General features: G+C 46.3%; 3 protein-coding genes across 20 annotated transcripts in view; 1 reads left to right on the top strand and 2 right to left on the bottom strand.

The window, feature by feature from the left end:
* Nucleotides 1-3,418, bottom strand: part of KCTD17 (potassium channel tetramerization domain containing 17) — a 7,434-nt gene extending 4,016 nt beyond the window's left edge. For 2 of the 9 annotated variants that reach the window (XR_010430669.1, XM_064655005.1), the window contains exons 1-3: nt 2,932-3,418; nt 2,199-2,307; nt 429-520 (exon numbers count right to left, since the gene is read on the bottom strand). Coding sequence is in view for 6 of the 9 variants with exons in the window: in XM_064655005.1 (XP_064511075.1) it covers nt 429-520; nt 2,199-2,307; nt 2,932-3,138 (408 nt within the window). In the remaining 3 variants the exon portion in view is untranslated. The remainder of the gene's footprint in view (nt 1-428; nt 521-2,198; nt 2,308-2,931) is intronic. The other 7 variants (XR_010430670.1, XR_010430671.1, XM_064655002.1 and 4 more) reach the window with 4 other exon arrangements.
* Nucleotides 2,223-14,182, bottom strand: MPST (mercaptopyruvate sulfurtransferase). 6 transcript variants are annotated; one of them, XR_010430668.1, is made up of 7 exons: nt 13,765-13,887; nt 13,423-13,501; nt 12,939-13,012; nt 10,934-11,586; nt 10,027-10,353; nt 7,849-7,977; nt 2,223-2,307 (listed from the first exon to the last, which is right to left on the bottom strand). XR_010430668.1 is itself a non-coding variant. In XM_064654998.1 (5 exons), exons 3-5 carry the CDS (start codon nt 12,977-12,979, stop codon nt 10,055-10,057), a joined length of 993 nt encoding a protein of 330 aa, XP_064511068.1. In that variant the 5' UTR covers nt 12,980-13,012; nt 13,423-13,501; nt 13,896-14,182; the 3' UTR covers nt 9,354-10,054. The 6 variants fall into 6 exon arrangements, 5 of the variants coding, with proteins under 5 accessions (XP_064511068.1, XP_064511067.1, XP_064511070.1 ...); XM_064654998.1 differs by lacking the exons at nt 2,223-2,307; nt 7,849-7,977; nt 13,765-13,887 and adding an exon at nt 13,896-14,182 and having other exon boundaries at nt 9,354-10,353; XM_064654997.1 differs by lacking the exons at nt 2,223-2,307; nt 7,849-7,977 and having other exon boundaries at nt 9,354-10,353.
* Nucleotides 12,113-26,896, top strand: TST (thiosulfate sulfurtransferase). 5 transcript variants are annotated; one of them, XM_064655011.1, is made up of 7 exons: nt 12,113-12,803; nt 20,940-21,773; nt 23,287-23,475; nt 24,394-24,721; nt 25,008-25,155; nt 26,409-26,519; nt 26,728-26,896. In XM_064655011.1, the coding sequence occupies exons 1-2, from the start codon at nt 12,218-12,220 to the stop codon at nt 21,236-21,238; spliced, it is 885 nt and encodes a 294-aa protein (XP_064511081.1). In that variant the 5' UTR covers nt 12,113-12,217; the 3' UTR covers nt 21,239-21,773; nt 23,287-23,475; nt 24,394-24,721; nt 25,008-25,155; nt 26,409-26,519; nt 26,728-26,896. The 5 variants fall into 5 exon arrangements, with proteins under 5 accessions (XP_064511081.1, XP_064511084.1, XP_064511080.1 ...); XM_064655014.1 differs by having other exon boundaries at nt 20,940-23,475; nt 24,517-24,721; XM_064655010.1 differs by having other exon boundaries at nt 20,940-23,475.

The following is a 26,896-nucleotide window of genomic DNA, read 5'->3' as shown; positions in this document are numbered from 1 at the left end:
AGACTTCTCTTCACCTGTTCCCTTCAGGTTTCTCTACAGGTATCCCCATGCTCTTCAATGTGGTTACACTCCCAAGACTCCCCACACCAGAGCCCTCCTCTCCACGACACCTTTGCTCTCCTCACATTATTCTATATTCCACAGCAATCAGCTTCCTGTTCCAAACACTAGAGGAGCTGATTTAGTTTCAGGGCCTACATCCAGCATTACTTCTGGGGATGCAAAACAAGCCTGTAACTTGTTTATTGTAATTAAATTGGTGGTAGCTTGTCCCATGCAAGATTTTGATGTGTAGGGACCAGCACATAATCTCTAATTAGTTGCTCCTTTCCATTCCTTGCTGCTTCTCCCAAGTCTGCTCTCCCTCTGGACTCATCTCTCCCTTTCTACATTCCCTACTTTGCCCACCCCACTGTACCTTTCCATACCTGAGTGACTGTGTAGTCCTTCTCCTCCATTCGATCCTTGATTATTCGGATCAAAGGACCAATGTTATAGAACTCAGCTTCTTCTAAGATCCCTGAGAAAGAGACAAAAGGATCATAAAGACAGAAAGTTAACCATCCATTTCCATTTTTTTTGACTTGCAAAAGATCAATTCTGAGCTTCCCAAGGTCCATAGGGAGAAATTATGCAGTAGCCTCACTTTTTAAGAGGTTTCCACTGCTTGAAATTCTTACTGCAGAGAATTGAACCTTGGCTCTCTGCATCATGTTTCTAATGCTCACCCCAATTTCCTTATGCTGCCTGCTACTACAGAAACAGGCACTGCCAGTGAAGGCTTGTGCTGAGGACTGCTAAAATCTTTCCCAGATAACTGGACAAGGAGAACAAATGTAGGCTCCAGCCTCTCTCAATGACAAGTCATCAAAAGACCCTGGGAAAAGCTAGCTTACCTCCTGGGACACTTGGAGTTACAGTCTGTAACTTCAGATGATCTTTGGCTCTCTTCCCTGTGCTTCACCTCAAAGCAGGTAAACAAAGAAGTGTTTTGGGTTTTTTCTCTATGGTGTCTGCATCCATCACCTCTCCTAAGGCTCACCTGTTGGCTAACAGGCCTTCAGGAAAAGGGAGGTGGTTCCCAGAGGGCCAGGGAGGAAAAGGTGGCTAGGAGCCAACATTCACATGACCCAGGACAGTACACAGATAATGCAGGTGGGGAGATTGATCCTTCACTACCTGACACACTGAGACCTCTTTTGAGTTCCCCGTTCAGCACTGAATTGTCTAATGGGTTAGTTTTATGCCAGCTTGTCTGCAGCAGGAACAAAAGGCAATGCTAAGCTATGAACTGGACTCCTGTTTATATTTTAGATTTGATATTAAAACCTGTGGATGAACTCTGTCTGATGTCAGATTTACAAGAACTGTCAAGTAAGAAATATCTCAGAATTGTGCTTATTACAATCTTGTACCATTATTTAGATATATTTTTGGAATTATAACTGATAAGACGATTCTGAAGAAAACTTTCCTTGCTTTAGGTAAAAATGTGTAAGAGAGGCAAAAAGACCAACAAACATGCAGAAAATGTGCTTGGCAAGGGCTAGACAGCACAGCCTGTCTTTGGAATTGGCTCCTTATTAGACACTGGCATCAAAAAATAACAAGGCATTGGGGACTGCTGGCTGGTAACACTGTGATGTTACCGAGTTATCCTATTGGACCCACTGTCAACCTCAAATGAGGGATTGCTTTGTCTGGCTTGCTTAAATGGAACTGCTGCAGTCCACAACTCATCAGAGCACAAGCAGCATAATTGCATATCACTGATTAATGATGGTCTTTATTACAGTTAGTAGAAGAGATGAGATTGGTTTTGTTTAGTCTTTTGGGTTTTCATTCCTAATTAGAAAACTTAATTATTAACAGAAAACTCAGTCACAGAACCTGGTTAAAAGTGGATCTGGAACACATGAAAAATGGTGTATTGAGAGACTGAGATATTGCCTACTTATGTCATGGTGACATCTCTGCTGGACAAACAGTCATGAAGTCACAACACTTGCAGGATGCTTTCCTCACCCACTCCCCTCTAGTAAAGGAAACATGTTTCCCAAGAGCTGCAGGAACAGCTCTGAAATTCCCCCACATGAATCTCCAAAAGGAGAACAAGAGACAACACAGCTGACAAATCCTGTTGTGTCCTGGCTACAGCAACAATGTTAAGCATGAGGTTTCTGAGCTCTAAGACTCACCCTCTTCAGCCATATCTTTATCCAGGACCAGCTTCCCATGACGGAGGAAATTCAGGATGGGTCCAAAGTAAGTGGGGTCCCGGTCTATTAGGTATGCACCAGTCTCATCCTAGCAGCAGAGATAAACCACGAGGAGAAAACACCCAAGGGAAATTTGTAACCAACCATTGAATGCCCTAGACTATAAGAAAATACAAATCTAAGCAAAAATGTCTACTATTTCTAAGATTCCTTGGAAACCTGAGAATCCCTAGCCAAGTCAGCCCAGCTTGGATTTTAACTCTTGTATTGATCTGCTCAGCATGCCCACCTCAGCAGGGATCAACCCAGTTGAAAAAGGCCAAAAATAGGCATCAGTCTCCTTGTGCAACTGTGCATACAGGCCTGGCGTGAGAGAGCAGAGATCCCCTAACAGGGGACGAGGCTGAGTCATCTGGGACAGATGTGGGCAGACACATCTGGGAAGTAGTCCCAGGATGTGGGGTGACAGAGAGGCAGGAGAGCAGGAACGGAGGGGAGATGGCCTCTCTTTTCCCCAGCTCCGGAAGACAGGTGCCAGGCAACAACACAGCAAGGTGGGATCTAGCAAGAGGAAATCTTTCCTGGGAAAAAGAGCAGGCATTCCTCACTCAGTTGCTCCTGCAGCTATCTGGGTCTGGCTCCATCCCTGCATCCCTCCAGCCCTCCCCATGCTCGGCGGGGCACAGTGCGGGAGGCAACCCAGCTGCCTTACCCGGTCCGATTGCAGCTCCTCGCCCTGGCACAAGCGACAGAGGAAAGATTTCTGCTCCCGACAAAGAGTCTGCCTGGTGGTGAGGAAGACGGTGCCCCCCACATTAAGCCTCACCCACTTGGCCTGGGAGCCAGCGGGTGGCGGGATGTCCCAGGTGCAGCGTAGCCCCACGGCGCCCTGCATCTCCTCCCTGCCCTCCATCCTCATCCTCACCCCCACCTCCCCCACGGCGTGCAGGGACTGCCGCAGGTGCTGCCTATCGGAGAATGCTGGGATCTGTAGTTTATCTGCCTCTCCCTCCGCAGCAGCCGTGTTTCTTGGGGGACAGGATCTTCCCTGTGACCACCAAGGGAATCCTGAGCGGAGGAAGGATGCGCGGTGATGGAGGATATCACTGCGGCTATTAGGGGTGGGCAAAACCACAACTCCACAACGCTGACACTTCCTGGCTTTTCCCCTGTTCCCGTTTTCACAAGCCAAAGGCAGGCCAACACTCCGGAGGTGCAGAGTGTTATGCAAAAATCGTCGGCATTTATTTCCATAGACATCCTCTCTGGCTCATTAAAAAGTTCTGGGAAATGTAGTTTCGCAGGGGGGTGCACAAAAGGGTGATGGGAACTGTAGTTTTCCCAGCTCGCTGTTTCTGCAATGAGGATGCTGTAACGAAGGGGGCTGCACTGCACTACCTGACCCCGGCTCTGGTGCTGGTACTCTGTCTGCTTCCAGTCCTTGGTCTTGTCTGCAAGCTTCCTTGGAGACGGGAAGAACAACCTGCTCCCTGACAGTCAGCAGATTAAGCTCCTCAGAGCTGTGCTTCACAGCATTCCCTTCAGGAGATCCATTACCCCAGGCTCACAGCTCAGTGCTGCATCAGTTGCCATGCTTTCTTGCAGCAAAATATGCAGTGGCCTTCTTGCTAACATATGTAGGGACACTTCTGGGAACTGTATCCTGGATCTGCATGAAGTGCTGGCAGGGGTCAGGAATAATTTTTCTTCCAGCTCAAAAGAGTCACTGACTCAGAACACTTCCCCCATTGTGCTGCTCTACCAGCACAAACCACGACAGGTAGAGACTCTCCTGCATCCTTCTCCTCTGCTCCTGCCACCTCTGTGTCTGGGCAACAGAGAGCTCAGATTTTAACTTAGCTCTGTGTGGAGTTTTACCTCTGCCCCAGGCACATATCACCCACTGAGGCCTATGTGCCAATCCCACAGTATGGAATCTAGCCCTGCCTCTGTCACTCGCTCCTGCCAGGCCGAACTTGGCGCTCAGCAGCCTGTGCCCCATGGGACTCTGTTCAAACACATTCCTGGGCACGGACACAACCTGAACAAGCTCTCTCTCCGGCAGCTCTGCTTTTCCCACTCCCATCTAAGCACAGTCATGCTTGCCAGCAGCTTGAGCACACTAAGAATGGAAAGGAAAGGCCAGTGTTTCACCTCTATGTGGCCCAAAACCTTCCTTCACCTAAGTAACTTCCTGGCTCTTCTTTGCCAGGCAATGCAGCATTGCAGAAACACCATGGTGCCTCACAGACACTTTATTGTTCTTGCATCTAGAACTTCGTGTCTTTTGAAGGGGGATTATTGAGGGAAGAGGCTGTTTAAAGAAAAACATTATGTTTTACTCTTACATTCCTTTTCTTCTTGCTCTTCCCTCCTCTTTTACTTGAAAGTTACTTCCTTTTATTACTACAGGATATGAAAGCAGTGCCACCCTTCCCTAAATCACCCAGGGTTTCCTTCACAAAGACTGCACGTGTACTTTGCTCCTTCTGTGAAGGAGTGCAAAAAGGAGAGAGAGTATAACACGGAAAAGGTTTGAAGATTGCTGACCTTTAGCTAATTTAAGCACAGGAACAATTCAGCTGCTCCAGGGGGTAAATTCAAATAATTTTTAACCAGCACTAGAGTGACGTATAGCAGAGAGAGGATGAAAAAATATTTTTGCCTACCTATATGGGGCAGACTCTGGCCAAAATTCGTGCCCAGACCTTGGGCCAGTCTCCACTGAGCAATAATGTGCATCAAAGATTCTCAGATTAATACTGACCTGAGCTGAAACATCACACAGTGCAACACAGCTCTGGGCTGTCAGACTGCTGCTCTCCTAATTCTGGCTCCAAGTCAAACCTTGGCAAATTGGAGACCTCTGCCCTGGTGTGTAAGGAATGCAGTCTGTACTGGCTGCAGCTCCAGCACAGAATTAGGGTGAGGTCTGTGGCTCTCCGATATGAATGCAGCAGTTGGGTAGCAGCCTACAGCCCCTTATCTTGCCCTCCAAGAAATCTGCCCTGCCCTAATTTTTTTCCCTCTCTTACCAACGGTTCACCCTCCCCTTTTCCTCCTCTCACAGCCCCTCACCCTCTTGCTCCTTTTTGGGTCCATCTTTTGCTCTCAACACCTTTTTCTCCAGCCTCTCCCATGACAATGCTGCTCATGAGTCCAGGATGGTCTGTATTCAGGGCACAATTTCTTCCATCAAAACCAGCCTCCACCTGTGGTTGACACCTCAAGTCTTGCTTACTCTAGGGCCATGGGTTGAGCAGTTAATTGGTAAAGAGGTATATTGTGAATAAGGAAAGATGGCAATGAACACCACTTCCAATACCAGAACCCTCTCTTCTGCAACATACAGCACAAAATTTATTGGAAACTCACCGGGGCAGGGATTTCCCCACAGTATGTGGAAGTCCTCTGTGGTGAGTTACCAACTGAAATGGTCCAATGAGTTGGTGGTGTGGGCTAAATACAGACCTGATTGCACATCATCACCAGACATAGTTCTGAGAAGCAACTAGCGTGCCCTTGTTAAGGTCCACTAAAATCAAGCAATAGAACACAGGAGAGGTAAGTTTAAATAATCGGTGGTGTTCAGTCAAAGGTTGGGCTCAGTGATCTTGGAGGTCTTTTCCAACCTGAAAGTTTTATGATCCTACGGCTGTTCCTCCTGCTTTGATGATAACTATATATAAACATATCACAGAAACAGAAAAGAGCAAGCAAGAGCTTACATGGGGCTGTGTGATTGTGTAACACTGTAACACTGCTAAGTACCCGGTGAAATCACAGGGACCATTGCACAGACACACTGGGAGCAGGAAAAACTTGACAGCCATCGAATACTGAACAAGAGCAGAAGAGAACAGAGCAGAGGGTAAACTAAGAGTTTCTTGGTTCAGCAGCCAGCAGGCCTGCAGTGCAATCCTGCAAAAAGCTACACACACTGCAGTGCTCTGTACTTCCATTGCAGCCTGACAAGTCAGCTGTGCCCATGGCATATGATGCATCATTGACATTGTGGAGCTGCTCTTAGGGAATTGTTGTATTGTGGAGCGGCAGTGGGAGCAGGTATCGCCGTGTGTTGGCATGGACAGTGTCACCACTCTGACAGGCTGGGAATACATATCTGGAATTATGTGGCATGAGGAATCAAAGAAGAAACCAGGAAGAATTAGTCAACACGTCCATGTAGGATTGGTGCCACTCTCTTTTCTATAGGAAGCAGAGAGGGGAGGACAAGTAATGCTCTGACATTTTGCCATTAAGCCAACATGAACAGGCACAGAAAACTCCCTGCACTGGACTTGGACGTGGGAGGAACATAGTTCACTTGCAGACAGTAGAGCCTTGCTCAACAGCTAGCTGAGCCAGGCATATTGGAGCAGAGAGAAAGGCCCCGTGGCATGCAGGTGAGCTAATCTTTCTCCAGCTCCTTGTGCTGCATGAGGTCTGTGAGCAATGTACCTTTAGTGTGTAAAGTCTGAGTGTATATGTGCATCACTCAGCACCCTTGCTGGACGAGTGCTGGGAGAAGGAGAGAGAATGGTCATGTAGCACCCGGTTGCAAGCTGGGACCAGGAGAGATGGGAGGAACATGAAAAATCCCTGTAGGTAACAGCAATTACCATTGCTCATGCAGGGGTTGGGACAGTGGTGCTATAAAGAAGGGCTGCTTTAGAATCTGGAAAAGTTTGCAAGGGAACAAAATGTTTACTGGGAAATGAAGTGTGAAATAGTGCAACCTGACTGCTAGGCAGCAGTAGGGAAGAGAGAGGAAGGCAGGTGACAAAGAAGACATGTGAGGAACAGTGGACTGTGGGATTACTTTTGACCAGACCAGACTGTTTTCACAGAGTCCAAAACTCTTTCAGGACAAAAGTATTGCAGATAGTAAAATTTATCAATAAACCAATAAAGAGTTTAGATGCTGGCCTGAGATTCTCAAATTTGTATAGAGAGCTGTAAAAACTCCAGTCTCAAGTTAGCTACAGGTCAGTGTGACCTTCCTCCTACATCATGGCTGTTGTTTAGGCCACTTATTGGCCACCATGAGCCCTATTCCACCAAAGATATGCTATTCCCATTTCCCTGTGGCAAATTTTCCACAGGAAAGTAACGAACGTTAGTAAATTGCGTTGTACCAACTTCTCCCCAGCTTTCAGTTCCCATAGGAAACCCACCCACTGAGTCAGGAACATAAAGATCTGTAGAACATTTATAGTCCTGGTGCAAGTCCCCTCAGCTGTTCCATATGTCCAGTAGCATCTGTTATGGCTCAAAATAGGTTTTTGCAGTCTCCAGGCTTTGAAAACATTGTCTTGGTCTTCACAACATTCCCAGCACTTTGCCTGCATCACAAGAACAGCTCTCAGCTAAAGGAGGGAAAATATCGAAAGACACTCTTGGATAGATTTTTGATACATGATGTAACAGGGCATACCCCAGAAAGACAAAGTATCTTGCTGTGGGAAAGCAGTTCTCAATTTCTGCTCTGTGAGGAAATCAAGCCAAAGCTACGCATCTGGTAAAAGATTTGCCAAAAGCTAGGAAACTGAAGAATCACCGAGACTATGTAGCACAAAATTCAGCCTGGAGAAGAGCGGTTAAGTATTGCCAACCCTGGCACACATACCAGAGAGGAGGAAGGGCCCTGCTAGATGTCATCCAGCCACACATTCAAAATGTAGAGCAAGGGGAGAAGGAAACTTTTCATTTAGTTTGTGATCTCCAGGTGGCTGGATGGCCTGTGCCACACGGCTCCCTGAAACACAAACGACAGAGAAAAGCAGCTCAGTCTCAAGAGGAAGCAAAGAGATTCCCACTGATCCCAAGGACTGCTGGGTCAGTGGGAAAAAAGAAACATAGTGCTTAAGCTGCATTGCCAAACATTCTGGAAGGACGAGCAAAAGCCGGCTCCCTCCATCCATTGCAAATGATTAACAAAGTATGAAATATGTCCATTTTCTCTAACAACTAAAATTTGCTGGAGAAACAAAGCAGGCACAGCCCTCCAGTTTGTATTTAGGAGTCTGGCCACATATTCACAAAATCAGCCTCAGTGCATACTAAAGGGTCACTTGTTTCAGACCCCTGTGCACTCTGTATACTCAGCACTTGCTGTAACACAAGCCCCAAGTCTCTGAACAGTTGGGTTGTTAGGCTGGCTGCAAGCAGGGAAACTGTATGCTTTCAGTCACTGAGTAAAAAGAAGGGTCAGACCATATGTGTGAGTGGGGAGGACAGAGGAAGGAGTAAACTGGACAGTGAAACTCCTGCTCCCCAGGTGGTGAGCAGAAATAGAGTTTGCATGCACGCAAGCCAGGAAGAAGCCAGAGCTGCAGCCAACAGAGACCAAAGGAAATGCAAAGAATAAACACTCAGGAAAAGGAAAGAATTCAATCCTTGCAATCAATGGCTAGGAGGGTACCCTGCAAATCTCTGACAATAAGCACCCACTGCATCTCCTAGAAAGGACAATTCTGTCATCCGTAGATATGTACAGGTACCTGTTGCTGCAAGCCCAAGAGAACAGAACTTGTCTCATTAATTTCTAAATTACTAGTGAGATGCAGGCTTTTTTGTGGGAGGGTTCTATGGTTTTTTGGTTTTTGGTTTGTTTTTCTTTCTAGAGAAGATCCTAGAAAGAACAAATTCTTGAACGTTATCAGGGATACCTGGTGTGCTTTCAGCTTTCAGATATAAAAGACAATGGTCTTGGGGAAAAATAGGTGCCACTGTGGGTTATTCCTCTGTAGGTCTCAGTTCCCCTAAGCTTTTAGGGGAAGGTTACATGGTCTCATGGAAAGAATGAAAACACCCATGCAATCCATTTTCCACCAAATGAGGTGACATTCAGTCTTTGAAGAAGAGAGCTGTAACTGACTAATGCTGACTTTCAGGCCAAGAAAGCAAATGGGCAAGGACTGAAAAGAGGAAGACAGTGCAAAGACCCAAAAGAGAGGCATGCCACTGTCTTTCCTGGATGAATGACCTTGTTGAGGGTAAGAGGCATAGTTCTACTCACAGAGAGAAGAAAATACCTCATTTGAATCATCAAGACAAAGTGATCCCATAAAAGCAGAGTTCCTGAAAAGGAATCATCCAAACAACACTCACATAAGATCCATTCAGCAGAAAGACCTTGAAACATATGTTTATTTACATTCTTTAAATCCCAGAATCTTTTCTTTTTCTCAAGGGGGATTTGGGACCATGGGGGTACAAGGCTGGCTAAGTACACATTGCAGTTAGAGTCCAAGTAAAAGAAGAAATCCAAATTAAGTCTCTAGCCTAAGTGCCAACCTGTAAGCCATATTTCCTCCTTTTAACAGCCATGTCTTTCCACAAAGTTTTGAACTCAAAATGGCTATAAAGTGCACAGATGGCTTCTAGAACAGCGTCAGAGAGCTGGATTATGAGGCACAGTTATACAAGTATGACCATTCTATGAATGAACATGGTGGAATGTTCTGAGTCAGGAGCTTGGCTTGACTCAATTAATTCTCCATACTGGCAGCAGCACTCTCTCCCTTCCATCCAATAGGGTAAAACAGGCACAGAATCACAGAATGGCTGAGGTTGGAAGTGACCTTGGGAGGACATCTGTTTCACCCTACCTGCTCAAGCAGGGTCACCTAGAGCTGGCTGCCCAGAACTGCTCTCATCTTTATTCTGCTAAGCAGCAACAGTAGGGTAAGGAGAAAGTGCCCAAGCACCATGTGCGCATAATTGTTATCCAACATCTTCAGCTCAAGACACTTAACCAGGAATGTTAAACCCCTTTTCCAAATCCTGTTTCAAGGCCCATTACCTGCACAGCTGGGAGACAAAGCAGCTTATTACACAGTCTTCCCCTTTCCCTCAGAAATAATATTTTCAGGCTGTGCCCGCATGTACCATTCCACCCAGGCCCCATCGTACACTGCAACATCTGGTTTGCCACAGAGGTATGCGCCCAGAACCACGTGGCAGGCAGTGACCCCAGAGCCACACGTGGCTACCACCGGCTTTGAGAGGTCCACCTTCTTCTCCTGGAACAGAGTGCGGATCTGCTCAGGGGTCTTCTCTAAGCCAGACTCTGTGAGGAAATCAGTGAAGGGGATGCTCGTCGACCCAGGGACATGACCAGGCTCAATTCCTGGAGGAAAAACAATACAGATAGGAATTAACCTCTACTGTCTGGGACAAATCTATTGCAAAACCTGGTCTGTTTCACTGGGAGGAATATTTATTGTTTAGTGTATTTTGTTAAAACAAAAACATTTATTTTTGTTAAACTTTTCTTTACTAGATTACTGATTACTCAGGAAGGATGGCTCTAACCCTCAGGTTACCACATGGACACAACCCTGTTCTTTCTCCCACATCTTTCTCCACATCAGAGCAACCCACATTGATGAAGCACTTCCACAAGCCGATCTGAGGCGAAGAGCAGCACCAGTACATGGAGAGACCAATTAATATCTTTCAAGGTGTATGGAAAGCTATGTTCCTCATTCCAGCCTCTCATGGGAAAAAAAAATGCGTGACTTCCCCACCCCTGAATTTTCAAAGAGCACCACTTGCTAGTCAAAAGGAGAGGAGGACAGGTGGACACACTGCCTCAAGTCCCATCCCATAAGGGACAACCATATTCATTACCTCTACAGGAGTCAAAGTGATGGGCACCTTAAATTAAGACCCTTTTTAAAATGCCAGTGTCTCAGAAGGCACATTACCATCTCGGGGCTCTGGCTCTACTCCCCGGAACCGTCCTGCAGCACGGGCATCTACTAGTTGGAAGCGACGGGAATCCAAGTTGTCTAAGACATCCTCATACGTTTTCACCAGGGACTTGTCCAAGGAGGCGTGGAACTCGCATGGAGCTACTTGGGTTTTCCCAGAGCTCAGCGCATTCCCCTCTCGCTTCCAGTTCTTCAGGCCACCATCCAGAAGGGAAACAGCTTCATGACCAAAGACCCGGAACATCCACCACACCCGGGGCGCTGAGAAGAGACCTTGGTCGCTGCCATCATACACCACAACATGGGAATCATTCCCCACACCCAGCTTCCCCACATATTCGGCAAAGTCACTAGCCTTGGGCAACATGTGATCGTAAGGTGAGGTTCGGTCGCTGCACTGGTCAATGTCAAAGAAAACTGCACCAGGGATGTGGCGCTCCTCAAACTCCTTCTTTGGGTCACGCTTCATCTTTGGCAAATACCAGGATGCATCCACGATTCTCAAGGCCAGCCCAGCTTGCTGGGACTTGATGGCTTCTGAAAGCCATTTTGCAGACACCAGTGCACGGTAAAGGAGTTGTTGTGACATCACTCCGGAGTCCTGGCTGAGATTAGTCAATTCCTGAAGTCTGCCTGAATCCACCTGTCTGCAAAAGGTAGAAAGTCACAAATTAGAAACCAGCCTTTCAAAAAGCAAATGGACTAAGATTCATGTTGGGACCTCTGGCTGCACTGAGGTGCTGGCTAAGCCTACGATGAGGAGCTTAAAGTACTGAGTTTCACAGAGCTCAGCCCAAACCCTGCCCCGAGCGGGACAGCCACGGCAATCCTGCCCTGCGCCCAGCTCACCTGGCCCCTCCACCTCCAGGCACCAGCCAGCGCTGACAGCAGCCAGAGGGGCGTGGGGCAGCCCCAGAGACCGAGTGTCCTGGGGCGAGGCACGGCCCCACGACCAGGAGGGCTCTGCCCCACGGCTGTGCCCGCCCCGCAGCACACCTGCAGCCGGGGCCCCGCCGCCTCCCTCTGCGAGCTCCCCGTCCCGACGGGGCCGCGGTTCCCTCCGCGCCGCCCGTACCTCCGCGCTGGGCCTCAGCGCCCGCCAGCCATGGCCGCCGCCGGAGGGCGGGAGCGGGAGCGCTCCCAGCGGGCCGGTCCCGGCGCTGCCACCGCCTCCGCGCCGCCCCTCGGCCGCACCTCCCGCCCGCGGCCCTGCCGCCATTTCGTGCGCGTGTAAGGGTTGCGGGGCCCCGGTCGCGGCGCCCCCGCCCGTCCCTGGAGATGGCGCGGCAGGGGCTTAGCCGGGCGCTGGTCTCCGCCGCCTGGCTGTCAGAGGCGGTGCGGGCCGGGCGGGTGGGGTCCGGCCTGCGGGTGCTGGACGCCTCTTGGTACCCCCCGAAGGAGCGAAACGCCCGTCAGGAGTTCAAAGAGAGGCACATCCCCGGGGCGTCATTCTTCGACATCGAGGAGTGCCGGGACAAGTCCTCCCCCTACGACTTCATGCTGCCCAGCGAGTCCCACTTCGCCGACTACGTGGGGCAGCTGGGTGTCAGCAATGACACCCACGTGGTGGTGTACGACGGGGACGAGGTGGGCACTTTCTACGCCCCCCGCGCCTGGTGGATGTTCCGGGCCTTTGGGCACAAGGAGGTCTCTGTACTAAACGGTGGCTTCAAGAACTGGGTGAAGGAGGGGCACCCCGTCACGGCAGAGGTCAGCCAGCCCACCCCTGCTGTCTTCAAGGCCAGGCTAAATAGGGCCCTGGTGAAGACTTTTGAGGAGATGGTACAGAACGTGTCGTCCATAAAGTTCCAGGTGGTGGATTCCCGCCCTGAGGGCCGGTTCCGGGGGACCGAGCTGGACCAAGGTAATGGAGGTGGGAGTGGCACCTGCCCCAGAACAGCATGAGTGTCAATACTAGTCTGGGTGTAACAGCTCCTGGCAGCTGGCAAACAGATTTTCCTAATGCACAGGCATGCCTCACCCTGACTTGTTGATTTACCTTAAAGGATCCGCAGTTGAGCGTTCAGATCCCAGTGCCATCACAGAATGCTTTTGTTGCAGTTGGCTATAAAGCTGTAGGAGGAAATAGGAGAAGAGGGCTGCAGTCATTTGGTTCCAAGATCCTCCATCCCACACACTGCAGGAGTTTATCAGTCAGAATGCAAACATGAGAGCTGAGAGCTCCCAGGGGATTGTTCAGGGTCCTATCTACCACCAGCAGACACACAAAAACTATCAGTATTCATACAGGCACCTCTCACCATAATGAATGCACCAGCAAAAGCCAAGGTTTTAGGTAATACAGTAACCCAAGGGACATTCTTCTTATCGCTCTGATTCCCAGCAAATAGATAACTTGCCTGAGCTGATCTTTGTTCTTTGGCTTAACTAAGAAAAGCCCAAAACCTTTACCAAATGTATGGAGTGTCAGCCTCTCTCTTTTGGATGCCCCAAGTTACAGGAACAAAAATTGATTTTGTTACCTTGGTCAAACACTGGATGCACAAGCAGCAGGGGTGGGAGAAATCCTGCGCAGTGGGGACAGCTGGTACAGCAACGTGCCTGGAATGAAATTCAAGTTGGTTGGTAAAGGAGACCCTTGCTGTGTAATTTAAGCCTTGGTATATCCCAGAATAACTTCTCCAAAAGGGTGTAAAAGAAACTTCCCTGACTGACCGTTCCGGAGGCACTCCGGCAGTCACACTCCCACCACCAGAGACTTTACCTGCTGGAACTAAAGCCCCTTTGCAGCAGGCAGCTCCAGTGAACCAACAGGTGCCCTGCTTGACCCCTTACATATACCACACTCACACAGGTTTCCTTACCGGCTCAACCCTGGGTTTCCCTTAGCAAAGTCTCAAAAGTCTAGTTCCATAAAGCGTAGTAACACAGAAACAGTTTGAGCTGGTGCCTCCGAGGAGAGAGCACAAACAAAGGAAACACTGGACTTTCATACCTTCACAACCTAAGCATGACAAAGTCTTGGCTCTTCCTCCAGTGTCCTCAGTTCCTGCTGTGTCTCTGCGTGTCCGGTCGCCTGGCTGGCACCACAGGTCCCCGTGCCCTTTTTTGTGCAAAGGATCAGTGCCAGTTCATGGCCTCTTGCCTCGGGCTTCCACCACCCAGAGCTCAACCTGCAGCTGACACTGCAGCTGCACATCAAGCTACCTGCGCTGAATGCATTCCTCAGTAAGGGAATCACAGAAATGGTTTAAAAAAGGAATGCAGAGGTTTTAGAAGAAAGCACAGAAAAGCTCAGCAGCAGCTGTTGAGTCTACTCTGGCCTGGAGACACACCATCTACAACGCTGCCGTTTCCTTTGAGAATGCATGCAGGATCACTCTCGAGGAGAAAAGGCAACGCAGAAAGAATCGTGTCCTGCTGAATACACCACCTAAGGAGTCTTTCTGCTGTGCCTTTTGCAATCGGATATGTCTATCTCATATTGGCCTCATAAGTCACCAGCGTGCCTGTAACAAACGTGGATAGAGCCTTCCCAAATCTTCGTTCCCAAATCATGTAGCCATGATTTCTACATTCTACTTCTTCGCCTACCGCAGCCCATCAAAGTGAAGGTTGCATTTTAACCCCAAGATGTGAGTTAAATACTCCTTGCTGGGAGATGGTGGATTTTGTGTTCCGTTTCCCAAAGCGGGGGTTGTCACCAGGTGACAAATACCACAGCCCCAACAGCATCTCCAAAACAGATTTTTCCTTTGAAATGAGTCAGCATGAAACAGTTTATTTGAGGTGGTCCAGTTTTGCTTCCCACAGCAGATCCAGCAGAATAAGCTCTCCAGCTGCAGCTGCTGGTTCCACAGGAGCTTGACAGCCTTCTGGACCAGGCTATCCAGTATCTGAGCATCAGCCAGCACTGGGTAAAAGACAGCGCTTACACCTAAAAGAGCAATTTGAAATCAATGCTGATTAATTGCAGGGGTCATCAAATCAGGGAGGGTGCAATTTAGAGAAGAAAAATGGTCATCAGGTTAAGGAACTTGGTGCCTTCTTAGGTGATTTCAGTTTAATTATTGCCTCAGCTCTTGACTTCCTAATTAAGTCAATTAATCTCTCCAGCTCCGTGAACTCCATCTCTAGAAGAGGCTAATTGCAGCTGATTCTTTTACCTCTTTGATTTTTCAGTTCTTTGTGGTAAGAATTAATTGTTCCCATTTTATTTTTATGCAGCAGCTACCTTGCTGGGATTAAGACCTCTGTAGCGGTAAAGATAAGCCATAATACATGGCTAATTTTTAGTTGCTGGGAGAAGCTTACCTCAGTTGCCCAAGTGGAGAAAAAATGGATGTTTCTGTAAGCCAGGTCTCATAGGTCTTAAATGCAGGTGTTGCTTTGGTTGTTTGTGCGTGGTGTGCAGCATAAGCCTGTCAGATGTGCAGTCCTGACCTACGCACCGAGTAGTTAATGGTGTCCCTGCACAGTGCTGTGTTTCTGGAGGAACTAACGACCCAGAGGCAGATGATAAAAGTAATTACATGGTGGTTAGCAGTGCTGGCCCTCTCTGAGTGCTGGGCACTGAAAACTGATGAACAAGAATTACAGCTAAACAAATGCATACAGAAGAGTTGTGAATTTCTGCATTCCTTTGCAGACATCTGAGAAAAGAGGGGAAAGTTGCCAGGCAAGAAGTCCATCCTCTAAAAAAGAAAGCAAACCCAAAACAATTTCATGAGCTTCTATATGCTTTTCTTCTCATTCTCAGCCCTGGGGTTGTCCTTATCTCCCTTCTGCATACAGAACTCTTCAGATTTTGCCCATTTTCCCAGCTCTCAGTCCTGCCTCCCCCAAACATAAAGCTTTTGCTCAGCTTGAACGTTCAGTGGGAGTGAGAATGAAATGTAGCTTTTTTTCCCCTCTCTTCTCCAAGAGGAGTCTGCAGCTGGGAGTGGGCTGGCTCTACCTTTGCCATGTAGTAATACTTGAGGCTCAACAATGGAGAGTGAGAGACTTTATCAAAGTCTGTTTCAACCCACAGGAACCTATGAGGACTCTCAGGGAGCAGGCCAGGACCAAGCCTAAAGTGTTCCTTACAATGTGCTCATTGTAGATTAGACAAGATCGGTAATTGTCCCTTCCAGGAAATACCATTTGATGGAAGAGAGAGATAAACAAGTGAAGAGGTCAATAACTAACAACCCCAGGTTTGGGGGTGAAAACTGGAATATTTATTGAACACACACTTCACAATATAAGGGCTTGGGGGCAGGACATGTTAATGAGGAGGATGGGTTATGCTAACTAGGGGATGGATTATGCCAACTAGAGGATTACACAATTTTCTGCTACAGTTACACAGTTGGTTAATGTTTTCCCTTAGCCAGGACCACATGGGGAAAAAACCAAAGAGGTTTCTATGTGGTCTGATAACATCATCACAAAGTCTTTCCATATCTTGCTGAAGGAGACATGACAATCAACATAGTTAAATATCAATAGGTCTCTTGAGGAAGTTCCTCAGAGTAAGGAGTTTCTCCCAGCTCCTGCAGTCCATGGCCTGCTACATAATCCTTTTCTGCTGATATGTGAGTTTCAGATTGCTACAAACAAGTAGGCAAGAGAGGAAGCATTTGGAAAAGAACAGCTATCTGCAGCCAGCACACTCCAAAACCACAGGGAGTTAAATATGGACAGAGCATATCTTTTACCTCTTTGACATTAAAAAATTCCATCTGGAGCTTTCATCGCAAAGGGAAGGCTGGAGAGGAGGGGCTGTAGTCTTAGCTAGATAAATAGCCAACAATAAAAACTACATGTAAGCAGAGAGTCTAACAGATGTGGAAAAGGGGATTAAGTATTGAAGAAGATAATATATTACAGGTTACAAATTGTGAGCAAGGATTGCCAGACACCAAGCTGAGTGAGACTTGGCAAAAGGACTTAAAACAAATACAAAAACTTCTGGAACAAAGTGAATAAAAACAGAACATGGAGAGAATAAAAAAATAAGGTTGCTATGCAGTTAGCAGGGGTTCCAGGTAAAAGATTATTTGTGTATAGTCTCAGGATTATACTGAGTCTTGAGTCTGTGCTACCGTGTTTTCTTCTATCCTAAAGATAAGTCTTCAGGAGAGCAGAAATAAGGGGAAATAAGTTTAAATTATTATTTATAAAGAGAGGGTGTAACCAGAAGATATCCCCATGCTCAAATCTGTGAGGCAGCTGATCTCTATCCCAAATATGTGTCAAAAATGAGTTGTGTGACATTGCAACTCCATGAGGCAAGAATTTGATACATTTAATCAGAGAATGGTTCTGTAGGACAGAAACACTAGCAAAGGGCATATTTTGGATAGGAGATACAGCACAATCTAGTCGGCTGTTGGGCTATTACCCGAACATGGATAGACTAGAAGGCTTTCAAAAAACACTTCAAGAAAAATTATTTTAAATGCAGGCAAATTTGAGTAAAGTACCTTGGTAAACACTCTCTGCAGCCAATGGCTTTATTTCCTTGCCAGCAGAATTGATTGGCTAGATAAGAAAAATGGAAACATGCATGTCTGGAAGTTATGTCTGATCTTTTCTTTCAGCCATTGGAAGCACCTACAAGGTAGCGTTGTTCCATTTGGACTTCATTAATACTTTGGACATGACATTAGAGGGGCAGTTATTAGTTCAATATAAGGAGACAGCCAATAGCACAAGTACTGTTAGATTTTTAAAAAATTTGACTGGAAAGGAGATAAGGGAGATAAGCTTATGCTGAAAGGAGATCTGTGGGGCTGGAAGTTGCCAGCATGGTCCCATTATTATGCTTCTGTGTTTTATTTCATATTTTTCTGAATCATCAAGGCACTGAAAATAGGGGGTTGCTATTGAAATGTGCTGCTGGCATAGCCTTGGGAAGGTCTTAATGGTCATATGGGGAGTATTATGAAGTGGCACCTGCAAATATAGAAGTGACAGGAAGTATAACACTACGCAGAGTTGGGTGCTTAGTAGCCCAAAACACTTAACTACTTATGTTTGTCTTAAAAGCTGAAGACCCACGTTTGGAAGCAATAGAAGATGATAAGACTTGAATGCAAGAACCTCAGATGCAATTTAACCTTGGTAATAGCAATCATTAACCTCCTGTCTACCAACTGTGATGCTAGGAAATGTCACTTCCTTATCCAGAAGCCTAGTGGACACCTAGAACTGTTCCTAGGGTGGCCAAAGCAGAGAAAAGCATATCTAACAGGCTCTTACTGGGTTTAGGCTGAGGACATGAGGTTGTTGAGAGTGCTGAGGGCTTGTCATCAGTCTACCAGAGCAATAGCAGAAGGGGAAAAAGACTATTTCAGCTGTAGGGCAGTGTTAGCTCAAGGATAAATGGTGTATGGACTGACCGTGATGAAGTAAATATTGAAAATCAATATTCCTCCTCACATGAGCAAGGAGGTGCCTCAGTGGGAAGTTTCGTGACAGGAATCCAAACTGTTTCCGAGATAGATGCTTTTTTTGAGAGGGAGCCTATAAAGTGATCACTGTAGTAGCTGGGACCCAGGCTCTCTAGTCCTAGTGTTCCTTTCTGGAGTTTCTAAGGGTGACTGCAGGAATCTGGCATGGAGTATGCTCTGTCTGAGGCAGGAGCAGATGTATCCTCTCCCCTGTTAAGATCCCAGCTCCGTCCAGCCTTGCCTTCCAGACCTGTGTTTCTCTGCTCTTGACCTAGCAGAGAGAGATGATGAAACTTTCTCAACCACTCAAAAGCACTTCTTAGGCAGCCCAAGGGATTGTGGTTGTGCAGTTTCAGCTCTATCTTTCAGCTGAACACCCACATAGATGACTAAATGCAGTTTCTACAGAATTCCCCATCTTTCAACCGCAGAGTGCAAGCACTGGTCTCTGACTCCAACAGAGTTTTGAATCTCTGGAGCAAGGAAGTCTCCCTATAGATCAAAATCAAAACTGCTCTAAAATGAGAGTGTTCTTTTCAGATCTGCTCAGCTCCTACCCAAAGAGTTCTTTAAAGGTGATGAGTTGTCACAGCAGTCTCCAATAAGAGAGGGGTACAAACCTATTTTAAGGTGTGTGAGCAGGCTAGACAGGTGATAATGACCGTGGTACCTGGGACACCTAGGACCTGAATCGATGGCCCAGCAAGCTTCTTTGAGTAAGAGTTTCCTTTGAGCAAGAGTTCTCTTCTAGTTCAGCCTCCAGGACTTCCTGATCTCAGTTCACTTCCCAGTGCCCTAGGATGGTGTGAGAGCATTGTTCTGTGATTCACAGACTTGTCTGTATTGGGGAGATCACTGGTACTGCAGCAGAGCCCCGCAGAAATCCCTTGCTGAATGATGGGGTCAGGAGCATTCACTCTGTGGGAGACTGGTAGCCTAACCCAGGCTTTCTCTAGTAAGAAGCTTTGCAGTCTGAGAACTACATACGACGTTTTCTCACACTCAGGTTTTATTTCCTCTCTGTCATACAGACACTATACTGATAAGTGAGTTTTGCAGTTCTCTGTACTGAAGTGATAAACTTGTTTTCTGAAACTGGAAAAATGTGGTGAAAGCATCGGTCCAAAACACTGTCTCTAATTTTTTTTTTCCTTTTTAGATGTTAGTCCCTGCAGAAGTCAGCAGTTTTTCTCCTGACTTCTCTCAGTAATGCTAAACACTTCTGAAGGATGCATGAGGTGACTACTAGACAACTGTGCCATATTTCTAAAGCACTCAGGGAGGATGAATCAAGAGACAAAGAGGAGCCATCTGGAATAGGGAGAGAACTTGTGAAGCTGACTCAGGACATCTTTGGTTGTCTTTAGGCTCTGTCTTTGTCCAGCAGAGCAAAATTCCCCTCCTCGACACGCCACCAAAGCCCTGTTTTCTCTATGTGATATATCTCGTCATGTCATGACATCAGTCTGCATGAATGATGAGACTGCAGTGTCATTATGATGTGTGATGTCAATCTCTGACTAGGTATAGTTTAGAATCGTTTGTGACAGGTTCCCTGCCCCAGTCTCTTCTCCTGACATCAGTTACCCTGGTGACTTGGGCAACTGGAAAGCTGTCAGTGAAATAGATTACTATGTGAGTGACTTTCTCAGGGTTGTCTCATTAGAAGTTCAAACCTAGCAAGGAATCATTCCCCAAAATGCATTTTCAATGTAATATATAGTGTTTCTGGCTTCAGCAAGGCTTGATCCAAAGCCTCTCAAAATCATTGGAAAAGCTTCTATTGATTAAGCCTATAGTGACAGAGTTTGTATTTGAAGGGCATGATGACAACCTTATCCATCATATTTTTTTATCTGCTTCTCTCTAAAGACTTCATTTTGAAATGCAGCTTTCAACTTGCCTGAAGTGGTCAGCTATACCAGCAGAAAAACATAACCCATGCTGATTTCATCCATACAGTGGATTAAAAGTGATACAAAATCTGACTTCTCACTTCTCTGACCCCATTGTCCCAGGACAGCTGCCTCAGCAATAATATAACTGACTTTAAAGTTGCTTTATGATTTACTGTGATTTCTGTTATTTACTTTTCTGAAATATGATTTTAAGGTGACACAGGAATAAGCTGTGAACATATAACTGCTTTCACAAATTCCACGTAGAGACCATGCTTTCTGCTTCTGAAAACTGTTTCTATGCACTGCTAGCATACTTGGGGAAGCTCAAAAATGCGCTGCTGCATTCATCTTTACATAGATGCCTGTAATGCCTTTGTTAGGGCTTTTTCTGTGTTGGTTCTTTGATTCCTGTCATGTCTAGGGCTTTGTCAGATTTCTACTTCTCACTGCTTTCAGTGGGGAAAGAGTTTGCTAAATATTCTGGAAGCTTTGACTTCAGCAAAGTTGAATAATCGTTGTCCTCCTCCTTTTAGCCCTGTACTGCTTTGCATCTTCATCATCAAGTGAAACAAACGAGTCTGTTGGAGAGAGTGAAAGTATCTTCAGTGATGCCTCTTTAATATCTCTTTCTTGAACATCTTTCACCACCTACATTAATGTGTCCTTGCTCACATTTCCTTTTCCTGTTTACTCTTGCAGGGCTGGAATCCGGCCACATCCCTGGTGCTGTGAACATACCCTTCCACTCATTCCTATCCGAAACCGGACATGAGAAGAGTATTGAGGAGATCCAAGAAATATTCCGTGCAAAGAAAGTGGATCTCTCAAAGCCACTGACGGCCACATGCCGCAAAGGTGTCACGGCGTGTCAGATTGCCTTGGCAGCCTTCCTGTGTGGCAAGCAGGATGTGGCTGTTTATGATGGTTCCTGGTCAGAGTGGTTCCACCGTGCCCCACCACACTACAAGGTCTCTGAGGTGAAGCGCAACAAGGCCTAGAGGGAGAGCTTTGTCTTGGGCAGTAAGATCTAGCAGCTTTTTCCAGTCCAGAGTAAAGCGAAAGGGAGGAGATAGAAGTAAGGAAAAAATATGCTGATTTGTATTTTGCAAATTTTTCAAAGAATGATCAGTAGATTTCTATTAATCTTCTGGGTTTTCTCAATTAATAAAATCTAAGATGATGTATCTGTGAATATGTTGAACTCTTCTCTGTTACCTGTAACATGCTTGTGTTGAGTGGGAAAAGCACCTTTGCAACATGAAGGAGAGTTACACAAATCCCTAGAGACTTGCAGAAATTCCAGTGGCCTGATGAGAGTTCGAGTCAGGAGCAGGATGAATGAAAAGTCAGGGGCTAAAATATTGGACTGGATGCGGGACACGGGAGGGTCAAGCAATGGTTCTGTCATTAACTCAATGTAAGACTTTTTGCCAGCCCAATCTCTTCCCATTTGTAATGTGGAAAATGGGGGTGCCTTCCATATGCCAACTAGATCCAACCCATCAGGACGTGTGTTACCTTGCTGGCGTTCAGGTAAGGCACATCACAGAGGAACTTCCCAGCCCGCTGATTATTACTTCTACTGGTTTTCCAGACAGGCAGCAATGAGGTCCCAACAAGAAGGCTGCAAACAATCAAGAGGGACCTCAGTGTCTTGGCTCAACAGATCAAGGGATCTGGAGCACAAGTTATGTTCTCTTCCATCCTGCCAGTTGCAGGGAATGATGGGGCAAGAAACAGGGAGATCATGTAGAGGAATACCTGGCTTTGGGACTGGTGTTACCAGCAGAGTTTTTGTTTTTTTGATCGTGGGTCAGTTTATACAACATGGAGCCTGCTGACAACAAATGGGGTCATCCTGTCTCAAAGGGGGAAAAGGATCTTAGCTCAGGAGTTAGAAGGGCTTATTGAGAGAGCTTTAAGCTAGATTGGAAGGGGGAAAGGGACAAAACCAGGCTTGCCAGTGATAAGCAATGGGGTGGCATGCCAAAACTTGAGGAAGTAAGATCCCTCGGTCTGCTCCATGAGATGTCACTACGATGAACCACACTCAAAATGTTTCTACCAATGCATACAGCATGAGGAACAAACAAGCAGCTTGAACCTTTGGCCCAGTCCCAGAGATACGACATCATTGGCATGAATGAAACTTAGAGGATGAGTCCTGTGACTGAATGTTGGATGTTTACAGGCTCTTCAGGAGGGATAGGCAGGGCAGGCAAGGTTGAATATGAGTCAGCAGTGCCCTGGCAGCCAGGAGGGCCAACCCTGTCCTGGGGGGGCATCAGGCAAAGCATCACCAGCCGGTCAAGGGAGGGGATTGTTCTGCTCTGCTCTGCACTGGGGAGGCCTCACCTTGAATATTGTGTGCAGTTTTGGGCACCACAACAATGTTAGGGAGCATCCAAAGGAGGGCAACAAAGATGGTGAAGGGTCTAGAGGGGAAGCCATATGAAAAGTGGCTAAGATCACTTGGCTTTGTTCAGCCTGGAGTCTACAACTTTCTCTTGAGGGGAAGCGGAAGGGCAGGCACTGATCTCTTCTCTCTGGTGACCAGTGACAGGACCTGAGGGAATGGCATGAAGCCATGTCAGGGGAGGTTTCAGTTAGAAATTAGGAAAAGGTTCTTCGCCCAGAGGGTGATCCATCACTGGAACAGGCTCCCCAGGGAACTAGTTATGGCACCAAGTCTGACAGAGTTCAAGAAGCATTTGGGCAACATTTTCAAGTACATAGTATGATTCCGGGGGCTGCCCTATACAGAGCCAGGAGTTGGACTTCAACAATCCTATTGAGTCCCTTCCAACTCAGGTTATTCTACAATTCTATGATTCTCCTTCCTCTCTGATGAGGGTCAGGAGCTCATGTGAAGCATTTGGAGATGCTAGAAGATCCAATTCTGCTGACATACAGTCTTGTTGATTATCGTGACTGTGTTAGGAGAGTCTCCAAGAAATCCTGTGTGTGATGTGAACTTCTGGGTACAGGTATTTCATGAGACATGGACCTTTTACTCTGCTCCTTGTTTGTTTTTTCAATCTGCCAGGATAATCCTTTACGCCATGTGAATTCTCTTTCCCATGGAGATGGAGCTCATAGCTCATAGAAGGAGGGAATGCTGTTCCCCAGCAACCATCTCCACTCTTCAGCTTCCATCCCACCTCTACACCTGGACTTCAGCAGGACCTGCCTGCTTGTACAAATCACTGTGACATCACCAGGGATCATGGACCAGGTGAGATAGGTAGTTATGGAAGAGGCTTTTCCTCTTGGTAAATCACGGATCATTCCTTTAAAAAAAAAAAAAATCCAGTCTCATTTTGACATTCATGGGGCTCCTCAGGTCTGAAAAGTCAATGAAACCTCCTCATATTTTGGACACCCAGTCAAATGCGGAAGGCATATGAAACCACTCTTGGCCACACCTGGTGGCTGGTGAGAATGGCCAGTTCCTACACCTATCTGAGGAGGTTAGTTTTCTGCCTCAAAAGACAGCTCCCTCTTCCTCCAAGGCTGCATGTCAAGAAAGTCGGAGTGTTAGGCTATGCTAAATCTTTCGTTCAGAAAGAAAGATCAAGTTTAACCATTTTTAGCTCTTTGATCAAGATATGTCTTTTCTGATTGATTGTCTATTGCCCGTCACAGGATTGGCTTAGCAAAGGAATAAGACGTACTTCTTGTGACTTCTGTTATTGAGAAGGATGGTAAAATGGCCTTAAAGTCCTTCTTAGCATCAAGATGTAGGAGTCTCTGAGCGGTGCTTTGACTTTGGACCCTTGGGGTCAGAAGCAAAACAAGAAGCATGACAATAACATCATATACAGTTACAAACTAGAAAGTAGGAACAGTTTCAGGCTTCAGTGTCATTTTGTCCAGGAGTAACTAGGAAAAGGAAAGTTATTGATGAATGGGATTTGGGAAATAGGCACATTGCCTCACTACACAAAAATTCTGCTTTGTTGGAAGAAATGGGAGAAGAGGAGGAATTTCTACATCAGCAGACTGTAAAGTTCTTTCCACTGAATATAGTAATAATAACAAACAGACCTGGTTTTGTTTTACGTAGGAGGTGGAAGTTAACACAGCAGTTTATTTAGCAGCACAGATTCCTGCACTTTGATCATGTGTAACTGTATGGTTCTTCTTTAAAAAGAATCAACAGTGATAGAGAAAAGAAGCAGATTGTGCCCTGTGAGTTAGGACTGGCTTCCTCTCTTCATCTCTTGTGGCCCTGTTCTTTTTGTGGAAGAGGATCTGTCCCTTAATACCTTTGCAGAGCATGCAGCACTGACTCCTGGAGTCTGACTGATACAGTAACTTCAGCTTCAGGATCCCAATATCGTATAAGACATGCTGCTGCAAAGAAGTGGCACAGTGTAAAACCCAAGCTGGTGGTGGTTCAAGTCAGCCCTGGTGAAGCACTAGGCTTCCTACCCCTCTGGCTGATGTCTTCATTCCAATGACTGCCTCAAGAGCAGAAGGTAAGCCTGTATATCATGTCCTGAGCTAATTCGACAAATCCAAACATACATCCCTACCTGATCCAGATCCCATTTGAACTGCTGCTAGTGCCAGCAGACTCACAATTACCATATTTATCACCATGGGCCATGGCTTCAGTTTTAACAGCACTGAGGGAGACTCAAGGATAGACCCAGGTCTCAGGGATTAATCATAGCTCAGAGAGCTATGCAGGGGCGGAAATGCCAGGAGTTTGCACTTAGGAAATGTGGAATGACAGTGGTTCTCTGTTGTTTATGTTTTCAGCAACGTCAAGCTCAGTGCAATGCAGATTTAGACACAGGACAGAAAAGACTCACTGACTGTACTGAAGTGACAAAAAAGTCCTTGGACTGGACATCTCTTTCAGATTACGAGCAGCTGGGTTACAACCTGAGATCAAATCTCTTCCAAGGTGAGGGGACACACATGCCTATCCCTGACCTTCAAAGCTGATTCCATCTATGCTTTGCCAGGACTCAGGGCAGCCACATTGCTATGTGCAGACATCTGACTATAGGTGATACTCACTTTCTCTGCTTATTCCTTCTATCCACAGTCACTGCTTTTCCAGACTGTGGTACTTGAGGAAACAGAATCTAGATCCTCCCATTCTATTCTATGTATCCTATCCCTTTCTTTTCATTCACTCTTTTTTTTCCAAGATGTGAAAAGCAAACATGAGTCATGACTCTTGTCCTCCATGTTCAGACCTGTCCAAATGGACACCATTTGCAATTCAATGTCCCCTGTCATCTCCAGTTGCTAGTTATCTCCAGTTCCAGCATTGACTTTATTTCTCTTCAAGACTTTAGAGATGTGGGGCTCTGAAATATCTTGCCCAAACCTCTGTTTCCAAGGTTCCCCAGGATCCTTCCATCAAAACAAATATTGGAAACTGAGCAATCATCCCATTTTGTTACCATCATATCCAAGAAACTCTGAAATAATTGTCTGTGATTCTAGTTTCTCATGTACCATCATAAGACACATTCCTTTTCCTTGTACAGTACGTTCCATGTCAAGACCTTGCTGGGTATTGAAGACTGCATTGTCCTCGGTTTGTGTAGTCACACAGAAAGGAAGGACATCTTTCCTCAGGGAGCTCAAAATCATTATTGTCAAGAAAAAGGTGTGATAAAAAGAAAGGTGAAGTGGAAAGGATGAGAGATTAAAATAAAGCCCCCTCATGGCTAAAAGTCAAGAGGGGATGAATACAGAAGTCACAGTTGGGAATTATCTGTTAAGTATTGTGGCAGAAAAGGGGATCAAGAAGGGCTGGAGTGTTAAGATGGTAGTTTTTTTGTGGAGTTGTGCTGCTGAGTAGGAAGCTACTCACGTGAATGAGGAGATTCAACATGAGGTAAGTGGGCACTCGACTAAAGAAGAAAGGGCACTGGGGTACAAATAAAGATGATACCTTACAGCAACCTCTGTGTGTATCTCATACTTGAGGATGAAAAGCAGATAAATTGGCAAACACAAGCTCCCTCCTGGGTGATGATGAAGCTATTGTTCAGCACTAGTCACAGACCTGGTCAAAGGTACTGCAGTCAACACATACCTTTTCTTCAGCCCTTGAAACTGCTGGTGTTGCTCCCCTGATCAATTCCAGGACTGCAGTAGGGTGATTTCTGCATACAATTCCTTATTTGCTATTCCTTGCAGGTGGCCCACTGAAGAGCCGAAGCTTGATGAGAGATTCCTACACCCCTGATGTAATTCAGAAGGCAGTCAGAGATCCCAAAAATTGGCATGGAAGGAGGATTTATGAGCTAGGTATGGCTTCTGCAGGAAAAGTACCTTGCTGAATTCCTTAGATGGGTGCTGCTTCTGCCAAGGACAATGAATGGGTTTGGGCAAAGTCACAAGAGGACTAAAAATTGGCATTTTAAGAAGAGAGGAGCTCTGCAGCTAGAATAATCCTTGGGGTATAATAGCGCTAGGAAGGAGGCTGTATCTGAACTATGATTTGCCTTCTTTACAGGGAAATGGTATGAGAAGTATTTCCTAGATCTTAACGTGCAGAAAGCAATGAAGGACAAATACGGGGATAAAAAAGGCAAGCCTTAGAAGATGAAGGTTGAAGACTGGAGTGCATTCAGCAAGTGATCTTTTTCCTCAGTCATCTAATAAACCTCCATGTAACACCTGAA

The sequence above is a fragment of the Pseudopipra pipra genome, chromosome 5, assembly GCF_036250125.1.
Source record: "Pseudopipra pipra isolate bDixPip1 chromosome 5, bDixPip1.hap1, whole genome shotgun sequence".
NCBI lineage: Eukaryota > Metazoa > Chordata > Aves > Passeriformes > Pipridae > Pseudopipra > Pseudopipra pipra.
This window is presented reverse-complemented; position numbering and strand designations above follow the sequence as displayed.